The sequence below is a fragment of the Neolamprologus brichardi genome, chromosome 7 (genome assembly GCF_056152115.1).
Source record: "Neolamprologus brichardi isolate AB-2024 chromosome 7, ASM5615211v1, whole genome shotgun sequence".
In the NCBI taxonomy this organism is placed as follows: domain Eukaryota; kingdom Metazoa; phylum Chordata; class Actinopteri; order Cichliformes; family Cichlidae; genus Neolamprologus; species Neolamprologus brichardi.
The window spans coordinates 13,596,249-13,616,307 of NC_142110.1; the positions used below are offsets into that span (position 1 = coordinate 13,596,249).

Below are 20,059 nucleotides of genomic sequence, written 5' to 3' on the forward strand. Positions count from 1 at the left end.
TTTAAGCATTCTGGGTATTTATTGTACAAAAAAAGCATTTGACTTGAATTTCACCTTCACAGAAAGCATACAAGTCATCATTTAGGTTCATATGAAGACATTTGTGCTGTAAATTTCAGAAAACAAACAAAATACACACTTAAATAGAACATAACACGCACAAAACAAACAAACAAACCACTGACAACTTTAGGTGCACCCTACTCCACTTGCATATTTGTGTCCCGAGTTTAATTAAAAAAAAAAAAAAAAAGGATTGGCAACAGTTTTAAATGTGATGTCACAAATTTACAGCGTATTACTTAATGAAAGGGACCGAAGGCATGGGTTAAACCTTTCCTTCTGCAAAACAAAACCCACATGCTCTACATATAGACTTTGACTACAATCACTGTGTCTGACATTGGACGCCACCTCTGGGATTGTCATCGTCTTCCTCGTAAGCTTCACCACTGTAGTGTTTCTGTTGTGACTGCAAATCGGCCTCGCTTAGTTCTACCTCCTCCATGTCATCTGTGACCATCACATCCTCTCTGGGCGGAAGAAGTCTTTCCAGCTGGAACATCAGATGTTCTGGGAGCCAGTTTTTCTCTGGGAACTCCACCTGCAGGATTAAATGAATTCAAGTCAGCTGAAAACGTTTTCCCACCCCGTAGCTTCAGTTTAAATCCAGAATTGTGTTACACTGTTGAAATGATGTTCAACTTACCTGAAACTTAATAATAAGCTGTCCCCTTTCATAAGGTTCTTTGTAAAGTGGCATGCCCTCATTCATAACACATTTGACGTCATTGTGCTTAATGACTTCACCTGTTGATTTGAAGGAAGAAAAAAAATATATTAAAAAAAAATTGTAATCTATATTACCATTGTTCACAATCGGTCACCAGAAAAGCCAGCACTCAAGGCCAGCTGAATTCAAACACTTACCTGGTTGTGAGCTGATAACAAGCGTTCTGTTGTCTAGAGTCTGAACGGTATTCCGGAATCCACACAGTGCCTCGACAAGTTTGATGTCCATCCTCAATATTAGGTTATTGTCCCGTCTCCGGAAAACTGGGTGATCCTTCTGATCTAACACAATGATGACATCCCCAGGTTCCAGGCCAGGCTCCTGGTCACCTTCTCCATGAAATGTAATTTTCTGACCGTCTTTCATACCTGCACAAGAGACGTATCATTAGCTAAACTTGCTTTTGAAAACAACAAGAAAAGCAGTTTTATAATACAAGTGTCTCAGATAGGTGAGGGCTTTACCTTTGTCAATATGAACTTCAAGGATTTTCTTCTTGCGTTCTACTTTCTGGCCATTGCAGTTCTTGCAGCGATCCTTTGAGTTAAATTTCTCGCCCTGTCCCTGACAGTCTGGACACATGCTTTGGATCTGTTGAATCATGCCTGGTCCCACCTGCTGCACCCTGACTTGCACTCCTCTTCCTTTGCAGTTTGTGCACTTCTCCAAAGCACCCTTCTTGCCACCATAGCCTATGATGCGAAGGAAAAAAGGAATTAAATATTCTGTATTAATCCAAACACTGGTATTTTTGTTTCTCCAATTAGGTTGGTACTCACCTTCACATTTCTCACAAATGACATTCTTCTGGAGTCCGAGCTTTCTTGTTGAACCATTGTACATCTCCTCTAGTGAGACACTAAGCTGATGAACCACATTCTTCCCTAAAGGACAAATAAATGAAAAAGCACAACATTCATATTATAAATGCCAGGAATACACATCACTTCAAACTGCATCTAGCTTGAAAACTCAATGAGCCACCTCACCTTTTCTCTCCCTCTGCATTCGTCCTCCACCCCCAAAGAACATATTGAAAATATCCATCGGAGAACCTCCGCCACCCATCCCTCCTTCTTTGATAGCTTGTTCCCCTCCTTGGTCATACAAGTCTCTCTTCTTTGGATCTGACAGCACCTCATATGCTTGAGAAATGTGCTTGAACTGCAGATATAAAACAAATAATTGAATTACTTTTAAAAGCCAGAATGAGTGACTCCACTAAAGCTATAACTTGAGTTTGTGTAGATTTTCAGTCATTCAGGTCATAGTAAGTCGATTATAACTTGTGTTAGTTTATTTGCTTCAATCCTTTATTAGGCTTACTTAACGTACGACTTGTGTTGTGACAATGCTACTTAAAAAAGTCACATAAATGATGAATAAAATAGAATACAATAACAGCACATTTAATGTTAAACATTACTTTCGCACAGTAGCAAAAAACATCAAGTCAGTTCAAGCGTGCAGGTCTTCCTGTAGCCACACACAGTCAGCTGCGCATAGATCATTCCAGAAAGTTCCCACTGGTCTTTAAAGTAGCCGGTTTAAAATTAGAAGCGGCTTTAACAGTAGCACGTAAACGGCTGAACTGCTACAATAAAACACGTTTAAAACTCACCTTCTCTCCTTCGTTTGGATTCTTGTCAGGATGATATTTCAAGGCAAGTTTTCGGTAGGCTTTTTTGATTTCATCCTGTGAAGCATTGGGTTTGACACCCAGAAGATCGTAGTAGTCGGTTTCGTGAACCATGCTGTCTGTCCTAAAGAGGAAATAACACACACCACGAACACGTTACACACAAGGTTACAGCTTGAAACACACTGACAGCTGATATTAAACAAATAGCAAACCTCACGCTAGCTGCAAAACAGGGGCTAACCTCTGTTTTATCTCGTTAAACCCAGCGTTAACGGACTGCTAAATTTCAGTATGCCTCACACGTTACGGGAAAGCAATACAACACCGGCATTAAAAGACACATGGAGGTCGCCCATATTTGCCTTAGCTATAGTCAACCATAAATAAAACTGCTGGTATTTCTTTGTGACAATGATAATTATTATTCTAAATTGAAGTCTTTATGACTTACTTTCCAGATGCTGCCATACCAAGCTTTGAGTCGCCTTTGCTGCGAGAGTGCGGAGCGAAAGTGGGAGGTACTTATAGCCGCTTTGCAGTGCAGAACTTTCTGGAGAGCTTCGAGAAGCGGGACCGGATGTTTCGTTGGCGGAGAGAGAGGAGTCTAGAAAGGACCCGAGTAGGGGGACGAGGGAGGGTGGAGGTTACTAGATCTCCTTCTTATATAGCGTGACCTACTTTTTCGAATGGTTACATTGCCTTAGATGTCTCTATGAGTCCAGTGGGGCAAGGGCAAGAAAAAAAGGAACAAATATAGCATGGATGATCTCTAATAAGATACAGCCTGCTTTGTAAATGTCATATAACCTTCTCTAGAATATTCTTTAATCACACCCACACGTCTGGCAAAACAGAAACAATACTCCATCCCAAATAATTGCAATATTTGTTATGTAAGCTACAAATGTGTATACTTGTTGTTTATTATTGACAGATTTATTGCAGATTAGGTGCTCCTAAATTCCACATTTTATTACATTTTTAGGAGTGCTAAAGCCTGTTTCACCCTGTAACTCATGTGCATTAAGCTTGATTAAAATTAAATGCAGAGTGGTGTGATTAAGTTTTGAACGTGTCATTGTGTGAATTGGGAAAGGCTGTTTTACATGTGAAAAGCGAAGGTGATTTGAATTCAGGACATGTTCTTGAGCAACTGATTCCAATGCACTACCCACATGGTCTTTCCTGTTTGTTTCACAACCTTTATCGACTTGGAAAGGCTTGCTGAACTGCAAGTTTGTTTGGTGTTTTTTTGTTTTCTTAATCCAGTATATTCCCATAAATCACGTTCGTCCAAGTTTTGAAAGCAGCATTTTTGAGCAAGTTCAGAATGGAAAAGAAGGTCGATCATCAACTTGAGGACAGGTAAGCAACTTAAGATGAACTGTTTTTTGGTTTCTTTCACCTGCCTTCACCTTTTTTCTAACAGTTTAACTGTGGGATAGCTTCTAATACTTTCAGCAGCATGCACAGTGCATAAATGTGGTGATGGTTTAACCACTTAGTCACTTCTGCCAGAGTTATTGAATGAATGTTCCTCATATTATAATATAGTTTTGCACCCAACCTCGGCACTGAGTCCACAAGTCCCAATTCCTCAAAAAGATTTTACTCATGTGTTTTTATTATGGTGATCAAGGATGTGCTGTTCCAGAATCATCCAGATGTGTTAATTTGAGTTGATTTTGATTATTTTTGTCCTTTGAATACATTGACCTCTCAATTGGGAGAGAAATGTGATCAGTGTTTGGATCAGTCTTTATATTGATTTGCAATGGCTCCTCCCCATCTACCATGACAACAATATTGACGAGTGGGAGCAGACAGTTGTTGTTTTTTTTTGACAAACAAAGCAAGGGGCTTTTCCTGTGGCAAAGCCCCGACATTGTGTTGGGTCAACAAAGCTAAAATGAAACCCCTGCCAGAATTTGAGGTGGAGTGCGTGCGAGTGTGCTTGTAGCCCGTGTTTCCTCTGTGTGTTTCAGTGTGATGTTGCCAACTCAGAAAACTACGGAACACACGCAGACAGATAGTGAAGAGCCCACCTTTAGAGGTGAGTTATGAGCACTGAATAAGAAGACTTCTAGTGCCCAGTGATTGCATTTGCATTTCAGATTTGATTTTTTTTTCTTATCACAGGACAAATAGATGTAAGTCAGGCATTTTCCAGCACACCTCTTGCTCCAGCCCATTCTCTTTGGACCACTGATGCTAGAGGTTCAGTCAAGCTGAGAATAGAAGAAGGATGTGCAGAGGAACCCAACACAGTTCACCAGTTGTTTAAAGCCTCAGTTGAAAAATATGGAAACAAGCATGCACTTGCCAGCAAGAAGAACAACAAATGGGAAAAGATAACTTTCCTAGAGTATTACCAGTTGTGCCGGAGAACAGCCAAGAGCTTTCTAAAGGTATATTAAACAAAAGAACTAATTACATTTTAGGTACGTGCTAGACTACACTGTCAATGATCAGACTTTTACAAAGAAAAGTCCAAAACTTTGTTAATGTGTGCAGCTGGGTTTAGAGCGATTCCATGGAGTGGGAATACTAGGATTCAATTCAGCAGAATGGTTCTTCTCTGCAGTCGGTGCAATCATGGCAGGGTGAGAAGCGCACATTACACATCAACAACTGGACCTGGATTAAGCACTAAGCGAACTCAGCCAATCACTGCACATAAATACCATATAGGTGTATTTCTCCTGTTGCAGTGAAACATTAAATAACTTCTTTGTTTCTCCTACATCTGTAACAGAGGAATAATGACAGGAATTTATGCCACAAACTCACCGGACGCGTGCCATTACGTGGCTAGTGACTCTAAAGCCAACATTATTGTGGTAGAGAATCAGAAGCAACTGGAGAAGATATTGCAGGTACTATACAATGATATGCACATGCAGTGGGTTTGATTCCACAGCGAAAACATCTTCTCCCTTGCTATTACAGATATGTGACAGACTACCCAATTTAAAAGCCATAGTGCAGTACAGTGGACAGGTTCAGCAGAAGATCTCAAATCTCTACTCTGTAAGTCCTCAGGACAGCACATAAAATGATACAGACCACTATGACTGTTGAGCCTGTGTTCCAAATGGTATATTTCTGCTTTTGGGTAGTGGGAGGAGTTCATGGAGCTGGGTCTGGATGTTTCTGAAAAACAATTGGATGACATTATCAGCAGTCAGAGAGCTAACCAGTGCTGTGTCCTGATCTACACATCTGGCACCACAGGCAAGCCGAAAGGAGTCATGCTCAGTCATGACAATGTAAGCTTTCGTGTGGCTATCAATGTGTGCTTGTATGCCTAATGTGTCTATTAACAAATCTTATTATTGTAACTATGACAAGCTACTTGAAAGCAAAGAAGATCAAATGCAAAAACTTAGAAATACCTCAGAAATGTGTTGTTGTTTGAGGTAAAACAAACAATTTTCTGCACTGAATGAATTTACAGATCACATGGACGGCCATTCATGCCAGCAGGGCTGGAGAAATGCAGCCAGCCGACACTAAACAGGAGTCACTAGTGAGTTACCTGCCTCTCAGCCACATTGCTGCTCAGATTTATGATCTCTGGACAGGCATCCACTGGGGTGAGCTGGTATACTTTGCACAGCCAGATGCCTTAAAGGTAAGTAGTTAAAAATATTTGATCATGTGATTCTAACATGTGTCACAAGAATATGCATTTCGACAACAATCAGTACTACAAGATGTTTAACATGAAAATAGGTGCACTTTCATGGCTCAGATAAAAATAAAAATTTTAGTAATTGTGGAGGCAATAATTTGAATAAGATATTGTAAAAATGCAGTATTGTGCAGACTGAATTCCCACACCCACAATGGTGTTCCCCCTTCATTCTTTTTCACATTTTGCACATTTGCTCTGTAGGGAAGCTTGATAACTACACTTCGGGAGGCTCGCCCAACATCCCACATGGGTGTCCCACGGGTATGGGAGAAAATGATGGAGAAGATAAAACAGGAGATTAGTCAGTGTGGATATTTGAAAAAGAAACTGGTTACATGGGCAATGTCAGTCAGCCAGGAAACAAATCAAAAGTGTACGCATGAGTGAGTAGAGTTTTGATTCTCAATAATTATTTATAAAATGTGCATATACATGTAATTTTCCCAGAAGAGATGTTTTCATTCAAAAGTTTCATTTGCAATTTTATTAGGGATGATGAGAAACCGTTCCTTTTTTACGTGGCTGACAGCCTTGTGCTGCAGAAGCTTCGGAATGAGCTGGGCCTGTCTTGCTGTCAGAAGTTCTTTTCAGGAGCAGCACCGATCAGTAGTGAAACCGTGCAGTTTTTCCTGGGTCTGAACATCCGCTTGTATGAAGCCTATGGCATGAGCGAGAGCACAGGACCTCACTTCATGTCAGGTCCAAAAGCTTATAAACTGCCAAGGTAAAAAAAAATAATAATAATGTTTTTTTCAAAATCATGAATTGTAAAAAATTTCTTGTGTTTGTGGTCCTCATGTTTTGAATTGTAATAAAGTTTAAGACACAGAAAACTCCTTTTTTGACCTATAGCTGTGGAAAAGTGGTGCCTGGCTGTCGATACAAATTGGCCAGTGTAGACTGTGAAGGGACAGGAGAAATTTGCTTTTGGGGACGCAACATTTTCATGGGTTTCCTCAACATGGAAGACAAAACAAGAGAAGCTTTGGATGAAGATGGATGGCTGCATTCTGGGGACTTGGGGAAGGTTGATGAAGAGGGTTTCTTGTACATCACAGGAAGGATAAAAGGTAGCATAATCTCATCAAACCAAACTATTGTGAGAGTGTAACTGGACATTTTAGGTCGCTGACTCACACTGTGGAAAGAGCATGGTGTCCTGGGCAGAAATAAGACTTCTTTCTCTGTGAAGTGAGTCACAAACAGCTGAAATGTCAGGTTGTCTACGCCTTGCATTTAGAGTTGATCATCACAGCTGGAGGAGAGAATGTTCCACCTGTTCCCATAGAAGAAGCAGTAAAGAAGGAGCTACCCATCATCAGCAATGCCATGCTGATTGGAGACAAAAAGAAGTTTTTGTCCATGCTTTTAACCTTAAAGGTAATCTGCTGTAATTGTTCTGATTTCTCCAGCAACATAGCATGAATAGTGACAAGAGAACTGTTAAATGCTTTTCTCACTTACAGGTGTGACAATGATCAATTTAACCCTATAGTCACAATTTCTATGTATATGATGTTGGGATTTATCCCGTTTTTCAGTGTTGTAGCAATACCAAAACCATGGAGCCAACAGAGGAACTCAGTATGGAAGCTGTGGAGTTTTGCAGACAGCTGGGCAGCCAAGCAAGCAAAATGTCTGACATAACTGGTGGAAAAGACAAAAAAGTGTACCAGGCAATTCAAAAGGGGATTGACAGAGTCAACTCTGCAGCCACCTCCTACGCCCAACGCATACAAAAATGGACCATTCTGAGAAAGGACTTCTCTGTTTCTGGAGGAGAACTGGGTAAATTCAGCAGAACACTGTTAAAAAAAGATTAATACTATACAATAAAGGTTTATGCTGGTATACCATAATATCAAGACCATGTAACACAATACAGGTGCAAGTTGTATCGAATCAGTTGCACATTGCAGAGAATCTATAAATGATTTAGTATTTTCTTGTTCCAGGTCCTACAATGAAGCTTCGCCGTCCAGTTGTCTTAGAGATGTACCACAAAGTTATAGAGAGCCTTTATCAAGGATAAAGTCACTTTCTACTGTGTAACTCTTAGTATGAAAACATGTGTCATTTTCCTTCATCTCATCCCCTGTGAACTAGCATAAAATGTAATTACAGTACAGCACAAAAGTCTTGAGCCAACCCTCATTTCTTTTTATTTTGGTTCCAATGAGTCAAACTTTCTTGTCATTTTTTGAAGTGTTCTTGAGTGGTCAGATTATACAAGAACTGCGCTGACAATTTGTGGTTACAGGTGTTATGGTATGATGAATCCAAATTTGACACTTGTGGTTCAAATCATCACAATGTACAATGAAGGTCAGGAGAGAGGTGCAACAGTGAGTGTCTGCAGCCATCTGAGAAACACGATAGAGGCTCTGTCATGTTTTGGGGCTGCATTTCAGCCATTGGTGTTGGAGGATCTTTCCAAAATGGATGGAAATATGAATGCAGAAGTGTACTATTGGAGTCTGATTCACAATCCAATAGCATCTGGAAAGTATTTGACAATGGCTTCATTTTTCAGCATGACAATGATCCAAAGTAGTAAAAGCATTCCTACAAAAAACACTTTTCTATTGGGTTTGGCCTCCCAAGGGTCCGGTCCTAATCGTTCTTGAAGCAGTGTGGGATCATCTTGACACAGAATGAAACAAAGAGATCAAATCTGAAGAGATTTGAGATATCCTTCAAGAAGCCTGGAGAAATATTCCTGAAGACTATTTAAATAAATTACAACATGTACAAATTACAAGAACGTTGTGGCCATACCAATTTGAACTGTACAAACTGTTTTTGCCTTATATCCTGTATTTCCTTGTAAGTTTCCACATTTCAATAAATAATTGAACCTATTATCCATTTTCACTGCATACTATAAAGAAATGAGGGGTGGCTTAAAACTATTGTATCTATTCTGCAGAATGAAAAAAAGAGAACCACACATAGTGTTTAAAGGATATTTTATTTAATAAGTTTAAAGTTACACCATTTTAATGCAACTTTTACCTTGCCAACACTGATTTTGACTTCTTTAAAATGATACCAATCATCTTGCCTGACAGGAAAATTGGTGGAAGTGCTTTATAACATTGATGAGAAAGACATGCTTCTACCCAGAAATCAGTTATAACAGCTATCAGAGTCATTTGAATAACACTGAATAAAAATTATGGCATTTCTGATGTCAGTGTAATACCAATTTTACAATAATTACATAAGCAAACAGTAAGTTTTCAAAAAACATTTAGTAAAAAAAATCTCTAATGTGTTTACAGATGGATTATCTAAGCAACTAAATGTGAAGCAGAGTTTGACTTCTTAGCATATGATTTGTTTGTCAAGTGGAATTTGTGGCTGTGTCTTCAAATACCATTGTCAAATACATTAAACACATTTCACCAATAAATAGATAATATTCACCACTGATACACAGGAAAATCACGTATGCATATTCCATATACACAAACCACTGTTAACACAGTTGTTTGGATTGTGCAGAGAGAAAAATTAAACATTCAGGATCTCAAACTCCTGAGTAGATTTTTCTTTTTTGGTTGAAATGTGCGGATACAGCATGATATGGTCAAGTGGGCAAAACCCTAACAATTAATAAACATATCTCATTAATGTCCTTTTAGTCCATATCCTTCATTTTCTGACATATTGCTTCTGTGAATTCTGAGCACTTTGAGTTCCCTCCCAGGTCTTTGGTCAGAACCTTGAAGATGAATAACATAAGCATTATAAATTAGAAAACAGGTGTACACCATATAACCCAAATTGCAATTCTCCAGAAAAGAAGTAATTACCTTTCTGTCTCGAATTGTGTCAAAACAGGCAGTTTCAATCTTCTTGGCATGCCCATGAAGACCCATGTGCCGCAGCATCATGACTGCACTGAGCAGCAGGGCGGTGGGGTTAGCCAAGTCTTTTCCTGCTATATCTGGAGCAGTTCCATGAACCTGATTTTACAGAAGAAGGTGGTATTTTTAAAGAACAACAAACACAAATAGACTGGATTTTCTGTGCAACTTGTATGTTGATCATGTATCTGAAACCTTACAAAAATGACCCCATACCGACTCAAATATGGCCACACCATTTGCACCAATGTTTCCACTAGGAGTCACTCCAAGACCTCCAATTAATCCGGCACAAAGATCACTGTAATGGTAAACACATAGGGTTACCTTTAGATTTCATAAAACATATACTGGATAACATAAATTTAACATAAATTCATAACATGAATGAGCAATCACATTTTTAATATTGTGTCAATATTTTTGTTGCTTTTTTACAACTCCAGACAATTTTGCTGTCGCCCATGTGTGTTTCAGCTCTCTGTTTTGTATGCTAACTAGTGTGTGCAGGGGTATTCTTGTTCATAATGAGTACCTCCATGGATTGCTCTTGCTCCACCTAACCACTGTTGACACAGGCTGGACAAGTGTCTGATCTTATGCACCACCAAGCTGCATCACGAATCATCACAGCTGTTTAAAGGGATATCCAATTTTCATTCAAGCAGGCTGTGACTTAGAGTAACTCCTCACTGTTTTGTTTGGTGTTGGCTACAAGAATAGGGTTTCCTACATTTACCATACTGCCTCTGTAAGGACCAGTTAGGAGTTAGTTTAACACAGTTAGGTTGTAAGTTTTTTGTTAGAGACACTAGGTTAGAGGTGCTACTACTACTGTATTTTTGGTATGAAAACATAGGATTTAATTACACTTTTTTCTTCATTTAGAACAGTCAGGATCCACCTCCTCAGCACTCTCCTGTTCATTCTGTTACCTCCCTTTTTCCTAGTGAACCACAGTTAAAAAATGTCGTCTTTGATTGATAAAGTGCAAAAGAAAAGACTCATAATTTGTCTTGTTCTTATGAGTATTTTAACATAAGAGATTTACTGGTGACAGTTGTGTACCTTAAGATATCTCCATACAAATTTGGCATCACTAGTACATCAAACTGTGTGGGATCCTGCACCATCTGTAAGTTTGGATGAATAAGGAATTTAAAACAAAAATACAGCAAAGCATTCTTTTATAGCCATCTAAAACATATTCGGACTAATTTACCACAAAAGCTATTGGGACATACATTAAGGCACACGGTATCCAAGTACATCTCAGTGAATTTCACATCTTTGTACTTTTCAGCGGCCTCTCTACATTTTCGTAGGAAAAGTCCATCTGACATGCGCCTAAATGAAAAAAAGAGAAGCAAAAATGTAGTTTCATGCAGCTTCACAATGACAAATGACTTAACTTGTGCTAAAATATACTTACATGATATTTGCCTTATGAACAGCTGTAACACTGGCTCTCTGATTGTTTCTTGCATATTCAAAAGCGTACTCTGCAATGCGTTTGCTGGCTTGTTCGGTGATGAGCTTAATACTCTGTACAACGCCATCAACAATCTGAAATAAAAAGAATGAACAGTGAACACGACTACAGTGCTGTGCAAATGTCTTGAGCCACCCCTCATTACTTGGAGATAATTTATCCAAATTTCAGGAGTGGGACCACACCTCATATATAAACCGCCTGCACTGAAAGCTGTTTGTTATTGTTTTCGTGCCCTATCCTGCCTCCTGTTTCAAAATTAATTCACCTCTCATTAGTGGCCTGGGACCCACCACCAATCCCTGCTGAGGCCTTCCCCAGTCTCAATTCACGCTTATGCCATCTGCTGTTATCTTAAAGAAATGCAGTCAAACCTAAATGAAGATGTGGTCCCTGCTAGGTAATTTATATTTTACTTCAGATTTTTAAAGTGGTCTTGACCAGAAGTTCTCTAAGTTTTCTGAAGGTCTTTCAAAGTATATCTTTGGACTGAAAATGTGTGAAAAAGCAGCCAATGTTCAGTCTTTGTCCCCAACCATTTTCAGAGGAGTGTTTTGTTGTCTTTAAACTTTGTTAAGAAGCAGGAGTACCCAGAAACAGCCCACACATGAAATTAGTGAAGTTAGGGTAAGTGGTGATTCTAAATTGCCCTTGGGTATGAATTTGATTGCGAATGGTTGTCTGTCTCTTTGTGTTTGCCCTGTGACACACTTGGGACCCATCCAGAGTACATATCACCTCTTGGCCTATGACAGTCGGGATAGCCTCCAGCCCACCTGTGACCCTGAGACAAGTTAAATATGAGCACAAAAGTAACCCATGGAGTGTTTTCCCAGGAAATGTAAAGTATAAATAACTGCTTAACACTTTAGTTTAACAACAACTAATGTACCAGTAACTAAACCTTGTAACTCATGAGTAGCTGCACAATACTGTCAAATAATAAAACTGAACAATATTTTCTACCTGGGGTGATGTAGCTGGGCTCGAGTTTTTTAACCACTTGCTTAAGGCCTTTTTTTTTTAACATGTTTGGACTGGCATCATAACTGTGGCCTATTAAGAGGTAATTTCAGTCATTTCTCTTTCTATCATATGGAGTGTAACTAGCAAGCAACGTTCAGTTGAGACATTTGTTTACTTTTGGCTTGCAAAAGTTACCTTTTTCTCATTTGTATTCAAGTTGTACTCAAGTGGTGAAATGTGTTTGTTGCTTCCAACATTAGTGGAAACAATTTTCAGAAATGTTTTTTTCTACAGTAAATTATAATCAGAGGCCGAGACTGACTCTTTCTCTAACGTGCCCAAGCGTGTCTCGCAGAAGCCCACACCAGGGATGTTATACAAGTGTCAGTGCTTTAGCAATGATATCATGATATAACATTTTTATTTGATGTAAAAGCTTTTTACCGGTATAATTGCAAATGATACGATATGTGAAAAATCTACTCTAACACACCGCCAATGCAGTGATTGTATACTGGGTAGGAAAAAACAAACAGTGGAACACTATTGGTTATGGACTGGCCTCTTCAGAGCCTGGACCGCAACATTTCTGAAGCAGTGTAGGATCATCTCAACCAACATCCAAAGAAAAGGTTTGAATGTTCTTCCAGAAGCCTAGAGAACTATTCCTGAAAACTGTTAAAATAAATTACAAGAAAGCTTGTCAAGTCAAAAGGTAATGTTAATAAAGGTCTTACAACATGTTCAATTCCACTGTATTCTCCCTCGGTGTTCTCCCTGATTGTGACCAGGTTCACATCAGTGTAGGGGGTCTGGTAGCCCTCAATGGACACGCAGGGCCGCACATTAGCATAGAGGTCGAAGGTTTTCCTCAACAACAGGTTCATGGAGGGATGGCCAGCAGCTATTGGTGTCTTCAAAGGGCCTTTAGATTGTTAAAGAATTCAAAAATATTTCATGTCAAACCAAAAGAATATGTCTAAAAACCTGGTGATTGGTTTGGAAGTTTTTCTCTCTTAAGCATGCCAAATTTAATTAATGCCCCTAATAAAATTTAATTTCCAAGCTGCTGATGTGGGAACACATGAGGGTGAAGTTCCTGGAATAAAGAGATTAGTACATATTCCCAATATACACACCATTACCTAGAACTGTCCTACTGTTTAACTTTGCCATAAAAAAAACAAAACAAAAAAAAAACATATAGATAAATCAATCAGGTTACCTTTCAGGCCAATTTTGTTCTTGTCCATTGATTCTTTGGCATCTGGAGGTATCATCCACTTTCCACCAGGTCCCCGAATGGCTGTAACATTTCTCTCTTCCCACCGAATAGGTGCCTATATCAAAAGGACATTCAATTCATTCTTTTTTCCCAGAAACTTTGTTATCTACAATTATACTAATCATATTTCTATTGTTATATGATTTATGTGGTATCAGTGCTCAAACATTATATTATTCTCTGATAAAATCTGAAAAATAAATATGCATGTTAATGATTTTTTTTAAAACTGTTTTTCAGTACTAACTTTAGCTGCTTCAAATATTTTCATGACAGCATTGGAGATCTCTGGACCAATCCCATCACCGGGGATTAAAGTGACAGTCTGAATCTGTGAGGCAGGACAAACACAAGTTTTATTGCACACTGATGAGGTAGTTCAAATTTAATATAACCTCGAAGTTACAGAAAAAACCTTCACACAAAAAAGTCTGTAGTTTTACAAGGAAAATTAAATACCCCACGGGTGAAAGTCCTGGAATGTGGGGTCTCATTCTTCAAAGCCCCAACTACCTGTGACAACTGAGAAAAAAACAAATCGATTTTTTTCCTCCCAACACTATTCTGCTGTTTATTTATGGAAATAAGAAAAAGCACTGAAAACATGTCTGTGTATAGTGTGAGGTGAACTGAACAGATGTCTTGAGTAATGATGATGACCAAATTTGTGCATTGCTGTGTTTAACAGTACAACATATTTGACTGGTATAGCTGTTTGGCAAGTTTGTATTGGTTTTGCAAACGATTACATTGTCAGTGTAATCTAAATATGTAAAACAATGCAACTGCATGAAGCTCCTATGTGAGCAAGCAGAGAAACAGGAAGATAGGCAGACAGACAAACAGCTGAAGGCAACCCTGACTTGGAAAAGATTACAAAACAGAGTCTCTATTCCAGATGTGGTCACATCAGAAGCGAGAGTAACTGCCTGCGAGCTCTTTTTCCAGTGCAGCAAGGATATACAGTATTTAAAGTTAGGTACACTTAACTTACTTCCTGTGGTTTGAGTTTATCCTTGCCATTGATCGATAAACCCAACTTTGTTAGTAGATTAAGAATCTGTAGATGATAGACATGTGTTTCCATAACGCATCCTTAATAAAAACATGTTCAACTAGAGCAACGAAGCCACAAATTGCTTCTACATTGCATTACACGAGACTAAACATACACTTGGCTAAATAGCTGCTAGCTAAACGTGTCAGGTTGCTATAGCAACTACGGGCATATAGCCTGTGCATTAGCGGTCAGCTAAGTAGTTAGCAGTGGATGTTCTGCCTCTGGGATGCTGTCAGCGGGACAGACAATAAGTGTTCGCTGATGAACTGAAACAAAATTGATCTAGTGCAACTATGACACATTTCCATAAGTTTCAACGTACATACCGCTGACCTCCACGCCTTCCCTGCCATTCTGAACGAACCAAGGTCGACACAGCAGATGTAGCAACTGTCGAGCTTCTTCTTCTTGTTATTTTGTTGGCGGTATTTTACACCCCCCGAAACGGTGCATTACTGCCACCAACTGGTATGAAGTGTATATATATATATATATATATATATATATATATATATATATATATATATATATATATATATATATATACACACACACACACACACACACACAGGTTTAAATACACAATTTAAACTAGTGTGCCCACGTTTAAGTCTGTAAGTCGTGATATGACTCGCCTGTTCCCACTTGAGCTTCTCATTTCTCCTGCCTTCATTCAGATTTTGTAAAAACAACTTCCTTTGCTTTCTTACTCCCATTATCTTTTTTATCCCCCTTCCTCCATTTCCACCGTATTAAGCCCTTTATCTCTGTCCTACTGACATGAAAGACGTTTTCTGGCCTTTGTCATATGTGCAATTTCATTTCCTTTAACTTCATAATGTGCTGATAGCCATAAAGTGTTTGCTGACTATCAAAAGTCAGAATAACTGTGCTGTAAAGCGGCCAATGATGAAGCTGAATCTGAACTTACTGTTATTTTTAATTGTCTTATGATTGCATCGACTGAACTACTAAAAGTATTGAAAGTATTTCTCCTGTGTATGTTGATCACGTCTTTATGTCAAATGGAATGTAAAACTCAAAGACAGGATCTCTCTTGGCTCTTACTTTTCTAACTTCTGGATAAAGATAATGAAAAAAGACTAAATTAAACTAAAACTAAATGCAAGCTTCTCATATGGGCTATATTGTAAATAGCATAATAATAGTGAATGCATCCGGATGTTTGCTTAGCGTTGCAACACTATTACCGCCTGCAGGTGGCGCCAGTTGACCGCTTCTAACACGCCGATGAACAACTTCTGCAGGCTATAACCTTCTGCTTTATGTTTTAAAATCATGTTCATTGGTTCAGAGTGAGCAAACATGGGTCTGTATGAATATATGTATGAGATGTATACATATCACACACATGTTTTGTTAATATATACAGATATATTAGTAAAAATAAAAGCGGGGGTACACCATTAAAGCTTCATACGCACTGTATTTTCCACATTTTGATTGCACATATAATAAACTTTATGGTATAAAACAAGTAGAAACAGCTGAAGCAATCATTAAATCACCTTTTTCTTTTTGCAGAAATTGAACTTGCAAAGAAAGCACACAGCATGGGACACAATAACTTCCCGAATTCTCCAGCAATGCAAAATGGAAAAAAGCTATAAATTACTGAGAACCAATAGAAAATCTTAAGCAGCATAAAGCAGCTCTCAGCATAAATGGAGGCTACAATATGGTACAAAATGCACACTGTGCAAGTAAAAGACATCTTTGAACCAAACTGAGGGCTGTCGGTACGGGTAAAGGTTTTCACACCACCTACATGTTTTGTCCAATACCCAATGCATAGGATGAGTACAAGGTCAGCAAATGCCACACACGGCAAGACAGCGCACATGTGTCAGGCAATGGTAAATGTCAAGCATTTCGATACAGAGTGGTTAATCTGCAAAAATCTACAGTACATTAGCCATGGTATATCACACAAGCAGAGAAGTTGATAAATGTTGCCCACGAATGTGTTCGAAATAGGCCGGCTCAGATGGCATATTGTTTTGGTTGCTTCTTCAGGCTCATGGATCGTTCAGTTTGTGAAATCACATGAGTGGCTCTGTTGTTGAGGAGTCTGCATTCATGAAGAACATCTGTACAAAGAAAAATACATAAAAAGTCAAGGAATACACTATGCATCTAACACTGTTAGCAACCAGCTACATATCTAGGAACAGGTCTGCAGATATTCTCTTACCATTAAATTGCTTATAGGCTTCTTCAACAATGGCGTTATTAGATCTCTTTATCTCCCAGTAAGTATCTTCCACCCATGGCTTGCAATCAGAATGTTCAACAAGCTGTCCATTCTTGTACAGACCAGCTGATCATCATTCAAAAAAAGTAAATATCAGTCTCGGTATATTATACAAGCAAAGGCAAACACAAATGCATCACAACTGTCAGCGGTGCCACAATCCCCAAATTAATCCAGTAAACAAAGTGTGACAAAGTGTCATTAAAATATACCTTTTATGGTATCATCAATGTCCTTGCATAACTGATACAGATCGCTTCCACGCCCAACAACTCTTTCACCTGCAATTTAAGCAGATTAATTCATTAAAACACGAAACTCTTACAAGTTAATGTTGAGCAGTTAAATGTCCAAAGAATGGGGAAAAAAACTTACCATCCAGCACTTTGATATTGGGGAACATCTCGAGAACTACCGCTCTATATGAAGAGTTTCTGCACACTGCCATAAAGAAACTTAACATGAGTTCATTAATCGAGAATTTCCATCCACTGGAATATGTTCAAAGTCACCAAAATTACCTGGATTAGTGTAATTATATGTGTTGTCTTTCAGACGTATATTTTCTAGCTTTCTCAAAGAAACAAGGCAGTGTAGGTTCTCAATACTGTTGAAAAGCAAAACAGACATGCTCTTAAAATGCCTAACAACACAGTAACTTATGCATAAAGCTTTTCTGCTTTTATGTCAGTAACACAGCCGCTTGTGACATATTCACATTTTTAATCACCTGCAGGAAAAAAAAGACATTCAGTGGTTATTTAGTGTTACCTGGATATAATATTACCAGCCACATTTAAGTTCTGTAAAACGTCACAAGTGCGCAGGGGCTCTGGAAATACAAAAGCAGTGACCAATTTATGAGAAATTTTAAAGGCTTTTCATGACATTAATCATCTTAATAATGCAAGAAATAAATAATATTTTTCTTCTAAAATTGTACCTAAACTGGAGACCCTGTTGTTAGACAAATTGAGGACTGAAAGAAGCCGTAGAGATGCTAAAGGAGCCAAATTTGTGATATTATTTCCAGAGAGGTCCAGTCTCTCCAGGTTTATACATTCCCCAGTGCATCCAAGATCATGTATACCTACAAGACATACAATTTAAATCATAAATGAAATGCAAATTTTGCAGAATGAAATGCTAATATATTATTTCCATCTTACCGAGATTTCTTAATTTGAGAAACAATATCGACTCCAGATCAAATTCCCCGGTACGTGACTTGAGCAGCACGGCAGTTATCTTTTCATGGTCTGCATCTGAAAGAATACGAGTCACAAGACTTCAGCAGAGCAAAGCATATTTATTTTTCTATTTGCACGCACCCACTCTGTCATTGTTCGTGAGTCAGCACTGCAAAAGAAAACGCTAGAAGCACAGTGTCTGTTCTGCTTACAGTATAAGCAAATAATCCAGGCAATCATCTCTAATAGGGGACAAAAAAAAAAATTCAGACAAGCAGTTTCTGAATTTCATATCTGGCTGCACGCTGGGATGTCCTCTTGAGGATAGGGTCACAAACAGATGTGCTGCTGGGTGGTATTATCTCGCCAGTTGTATGCATAAATAAAAGAAACCCAGGGAGTTATATTTGGCTTGATTCCCTGAGGCAGTGTCAGCCAGCTCTTATTAAGAGAGGTAAAAGGAAATCACGGTTGACCAGAGATGATGATGATAATGATGCTGATATAGGGCGCTGTTATTTTCTTGGTCATCCTCTTATTATATTTTCAGATATGCAGCACAATTTTTATTTACTTATTTAATAAAAACTAAATGAGCACTGACAGACATGGATTCATATTCTTAAATATGACAGAGAATGGATTGGGTGTAAGCAGGGACTAATGTTTTGCACTGCACCTGCAGAAAGAAAGGTCACGGTGTTTAGATTACCGCACAGTCTGCCAGCAATAACGTTACAACTTGTTAGCAGAGGCATTAAAGGGACTTTGTTAGCCCATGTTAGCTATATTCGTGAGACAGCGGCTGCGTGAATTAAATCATGAGGCTGATTCAGCCGGATGAAAGTGGGTGGGTTCTTGAATATAATTAAAAACGTTCCCCGTCTGTTTTATTTATTTATTTTGTCATGAGATGATATAAGCAAAATGTTGTGTAACAAACAAAAAGGGGTTATGTTGTAGCTGAAAGCACAGCTACCTAGCATAAGCAGCTAGTGGCTAGCAAAGCAACGTAGCAACAAGCTACCCATCACAACTTACCTTGGTCCTTCTCTCGCTTGGAGTCCATCCTGGGCAACTTTGCTACCGTCAAAGCTGCCTAACCCGGTAAAGAGCGACACTTTTAACCAGTGTGGTGGTTAGGAGAGGTAGTGGCTCTGTGGGGTGAATGTGAAATTATCATCTGTCCTGGTGTGCAGTCAGGACACGCTCACTGTACTGCCGTGCTGTAAATAGCACGCAGGTGGATGAGACGGACCTCAGTCTCCGCAGCCGGCAGAGGGATGGGGGAGGCGATCATCTGCGGTGCAGGCTGCTGAAAGAAGCTGCACACCTGCTTAATTAAATATATAAATAAGAAATGCACATATATTAGATGCCTCTTCCGTGCAACAGGTTCTCGGGTCAATTAAAAGTTGTCGTCTTGCTTCTGTGCCGTCGATAATAACTATGCTGGGGTTTCTGCATTTGTGGTATGCTACTACTATATAGCATATAGCAGAATAGTTATGCATTGTACCAAATGGTAATTAGCAGCGGAGCCAAAAAAAGTTTTTCTCCTTGTAATTACTATACATATAAATATAATATTGGGCTTGTACTGTATTAAATCCGAGGTGGACATATTGTAATATTAAATATCATTGGCATAGCCACCTGTAAGATAACTTTTATCATTGTATTTACTGTACATACTGCAGGTTAACAATGTGTGTATATATATATATATATATATATATATATATTAAAAACGAGCAAAAAAAGTGCCCAAATTTTACAATTTAGCA

General features: G+C 38.7%; 4 protein-coding genes across 5 annotated transcripts; 1 reads left to right on the forward strand and 3 right to left on the reverse strand.

Moving 5' to 3' along the window:
• On the reverse strand, window positions 1-3,006 carry dnaja (DnaJ heat shock protein family (Hsp40) member A). Its single transcript, XM_006789299.3, has 8 exons — window positions 2,887-3,006; window positions 2,415-2,556; window positions 1,783-1,957; window positions 1,573-1,677; window positions 1,258-1,485; window positions 931-1,161; window positions 710-810; window positions 1-604 (listed from the first exon to the last, which is right to left on the reverse strand). Exons 1-8 carry the CDS (start codon window positions 2,901-2,903, stop codon window positions 389-391), a joined length of 1,215 nt encoding a protein of 404 aa, XP_006789362.1. The 5' UTR covers window positions 2,904-3,006; the 3' UTR covers window positions 1-388.
• Window positions 2,299-9,979, forward strand: acsbg1 (acyl-CoA synthetase bubblegum family member 1). Its single transcript, XM_006789301.3, has 16 exons — window positions 2,299-2,457; window positions 2,894-2,953; window positions 3,705-3,800; window positions 4,421-4,488; window positions 4,575-4,843; window positions 4,950-5,038; window positions 5,191-5,311; window positions 5,385-5,465; window positions 5,555-5,704; window positions 5,893-6,069; window positions 6,334-6,515; window positions 6,623-6,856; window positions 6,985-7,202; window positions 7,373-7,512; window positions 7,674-7,920; window positions 8,088-9,979. The coding sequence occupies exons 3-16, from the start codon at window positions 3,766-3,768 to the stop codon at window positions 8,162-8,164; spliced, it is 2,088 nt and encodes a 695-aa protein (XP_006789364.1). The 5' UTR covers window positions 2,299-2,457; window positions 2,894-2,953; window positions 3,705-3,765; the 3' UTR covers window positions 8,165-9,979.
• On the reverse strand, window positions 9,091-15,219 carry idh3a (isocitrate dehydrogenase (NAD(+)) 3 catalytic subunit alpha). Of its 2 annotated transcripts, XM_006789302.3 has the most exons (12): window positions 15,134-15,219; window positions 14,742-14,807; window positions 14,207-14,269; window positions 13,995-14,078; window positions 13,688-13,802; window positions 13,200-13,387; window positions 11,437-11,570; window positions 11,249-11,351; window positions 11,073-11,137; window positions 10,221-10,305; window positions 9,951-10,103; window positions 9,091-9,859 (listed from the first exon to the last, which is right to left on the reverse strand). In XM_006789302.3, exons 1-12 carry the CDS (start codon window positions 15,158-15,160, stop codon window positions 9,776-9,778), a joined length of 1,167 nt encoding a protein of 388 aa, XP_006789365.1. In that variant the 5' UTR covers window positions 15,161-15,219; the 3' UTR covers window positions 9,091-9,775. The 2 variants fall into 2 exon arrangements, with proteins under 2 accessions (XP_006789365.1, XP_006789366.1); XM_006789303.2 differs by lacking the exon at window positions 14,742-14,807.
• Window positions 15,220-16,234: 1,015 nt separating this feature from the next.
• lrrc61 (leucine rich repeat containing 61) lies at window positions 16,235-19,694 on the reverse strand. The gene is made up of 9 exons (XM_006789298.3): window positions 19,314-19,694; window positions 18,252-18,347; window positions 18,026-18,172; window positions 17,854-17,914; window positions 17,604-17,689; window positions 17,458-17,523; window positions 17,295-17,363; window positions 17,023-17,148; window positions 16,235-16,918 (listed from the first exon to the last, which is right to left on the reverse strand). The coding sequence occupies exons 1-9, from the start codon at window positions 19,339-19,341 to the stop codon at window positions 16,812-16,814; spliced, it is 786 nt and encodes a 261-aa protein (XP_006789361.1). The 5' UTR covers window positions 19,342-19,694; the 3' UTR covers window positions 16,235-16,811.
• Between the last annotated feature and the right edge of the window lie 365 nt (window positions 19,695-20,059).

What these genes read in the sequence shown, in the direction of transcription:
- dnaja (XM_006789299.3), bottom strand. An exon ending in AATGCAGAGGGAGAGAAAAG is followed by an intron (nt 1,678 to 1,782) that starts GTGAGGTGGCTC and finishes TTTGTCCTTTAG; the next exon opens with GGAAGAATGTGGTTCATCAG. An exon ending in TGTTATCAGCTCACAACCAG is followed by an intron (nt 811 to 930) that starts GTAAGTGTTTGA and finishes TCAAATCAACAG; the next exon opens with GTGAAGTCATTAAGCACAAT.
- acsbg1 (XM_006789301.3), top strand. Translation starts at nt 3,766, where the DNA reads ATGGAAAAGAAGGTCGATCATCAACTTGAGGACAG. An exon ending in CATCACAGGAAGGATAAAAG is followed by an intron (nt 7,203 to 7,372) that starts GTAGCATAATCT and finishes CCTTGCATTTAG; the next exon opens with AGTTGATCATCACAGCTGGA. An exon ending in TGTTTCTGGAGGAGAACTGG is followed by an intron (nt 7,921 to 8,087) that starts GTAAATTCAGCA and finishes TTCTTGTTCCAG; the next exon opens with GTCCTACAATGAAGCTTCGC.
- idh3a (XM_006789302.3), bottom strand. Translation starts at nt 15,160, where the DNA reads ATGGCAGGGAAGGCGTGGAGGTCAGCG. An exon ending in GGAAGGCGTGGAGGTCAGCG is followed by an intron (nt 14,808 to 15,133) that starts GTATGTACGTTG and finishes TATCATCTACAG; the next exon opens with ATTCTTAATCTACTAACAAA. An exon ending in ATAAACTCAAACCACAGGAA is followed by an intron (nt 14,270 to 14,741) that starts GTAAGTTAAGTG and finishes TTTTTTTCTCAG; the next exon opens with TTGTCACAGGTAGTTGGGGC.
- lrrc61 (XM_006789298.3), bottom strand. Translation starts at nt 19,341, where the DNA reads ATGGACTCCAAGCGAGAGAAGGACCAAG. An exon ending in TCTCAAATTAAGAAATCTCG is followed by an intron (nt 18,173 to 18,251) that starts GTAAGATGGAAA and finishes TATGTCTTGTAG; the next exon opens with GTATACATGATCTTGGATGC. An exon ending in CATTGATGATACCATAAAAG is followed by an intron (nt 17,149 to 17,294) that starts GTATATTTTAAT and finishes AATGATGATCAG; the next exon opens with CTGGTCTGTACAAGAATGGA.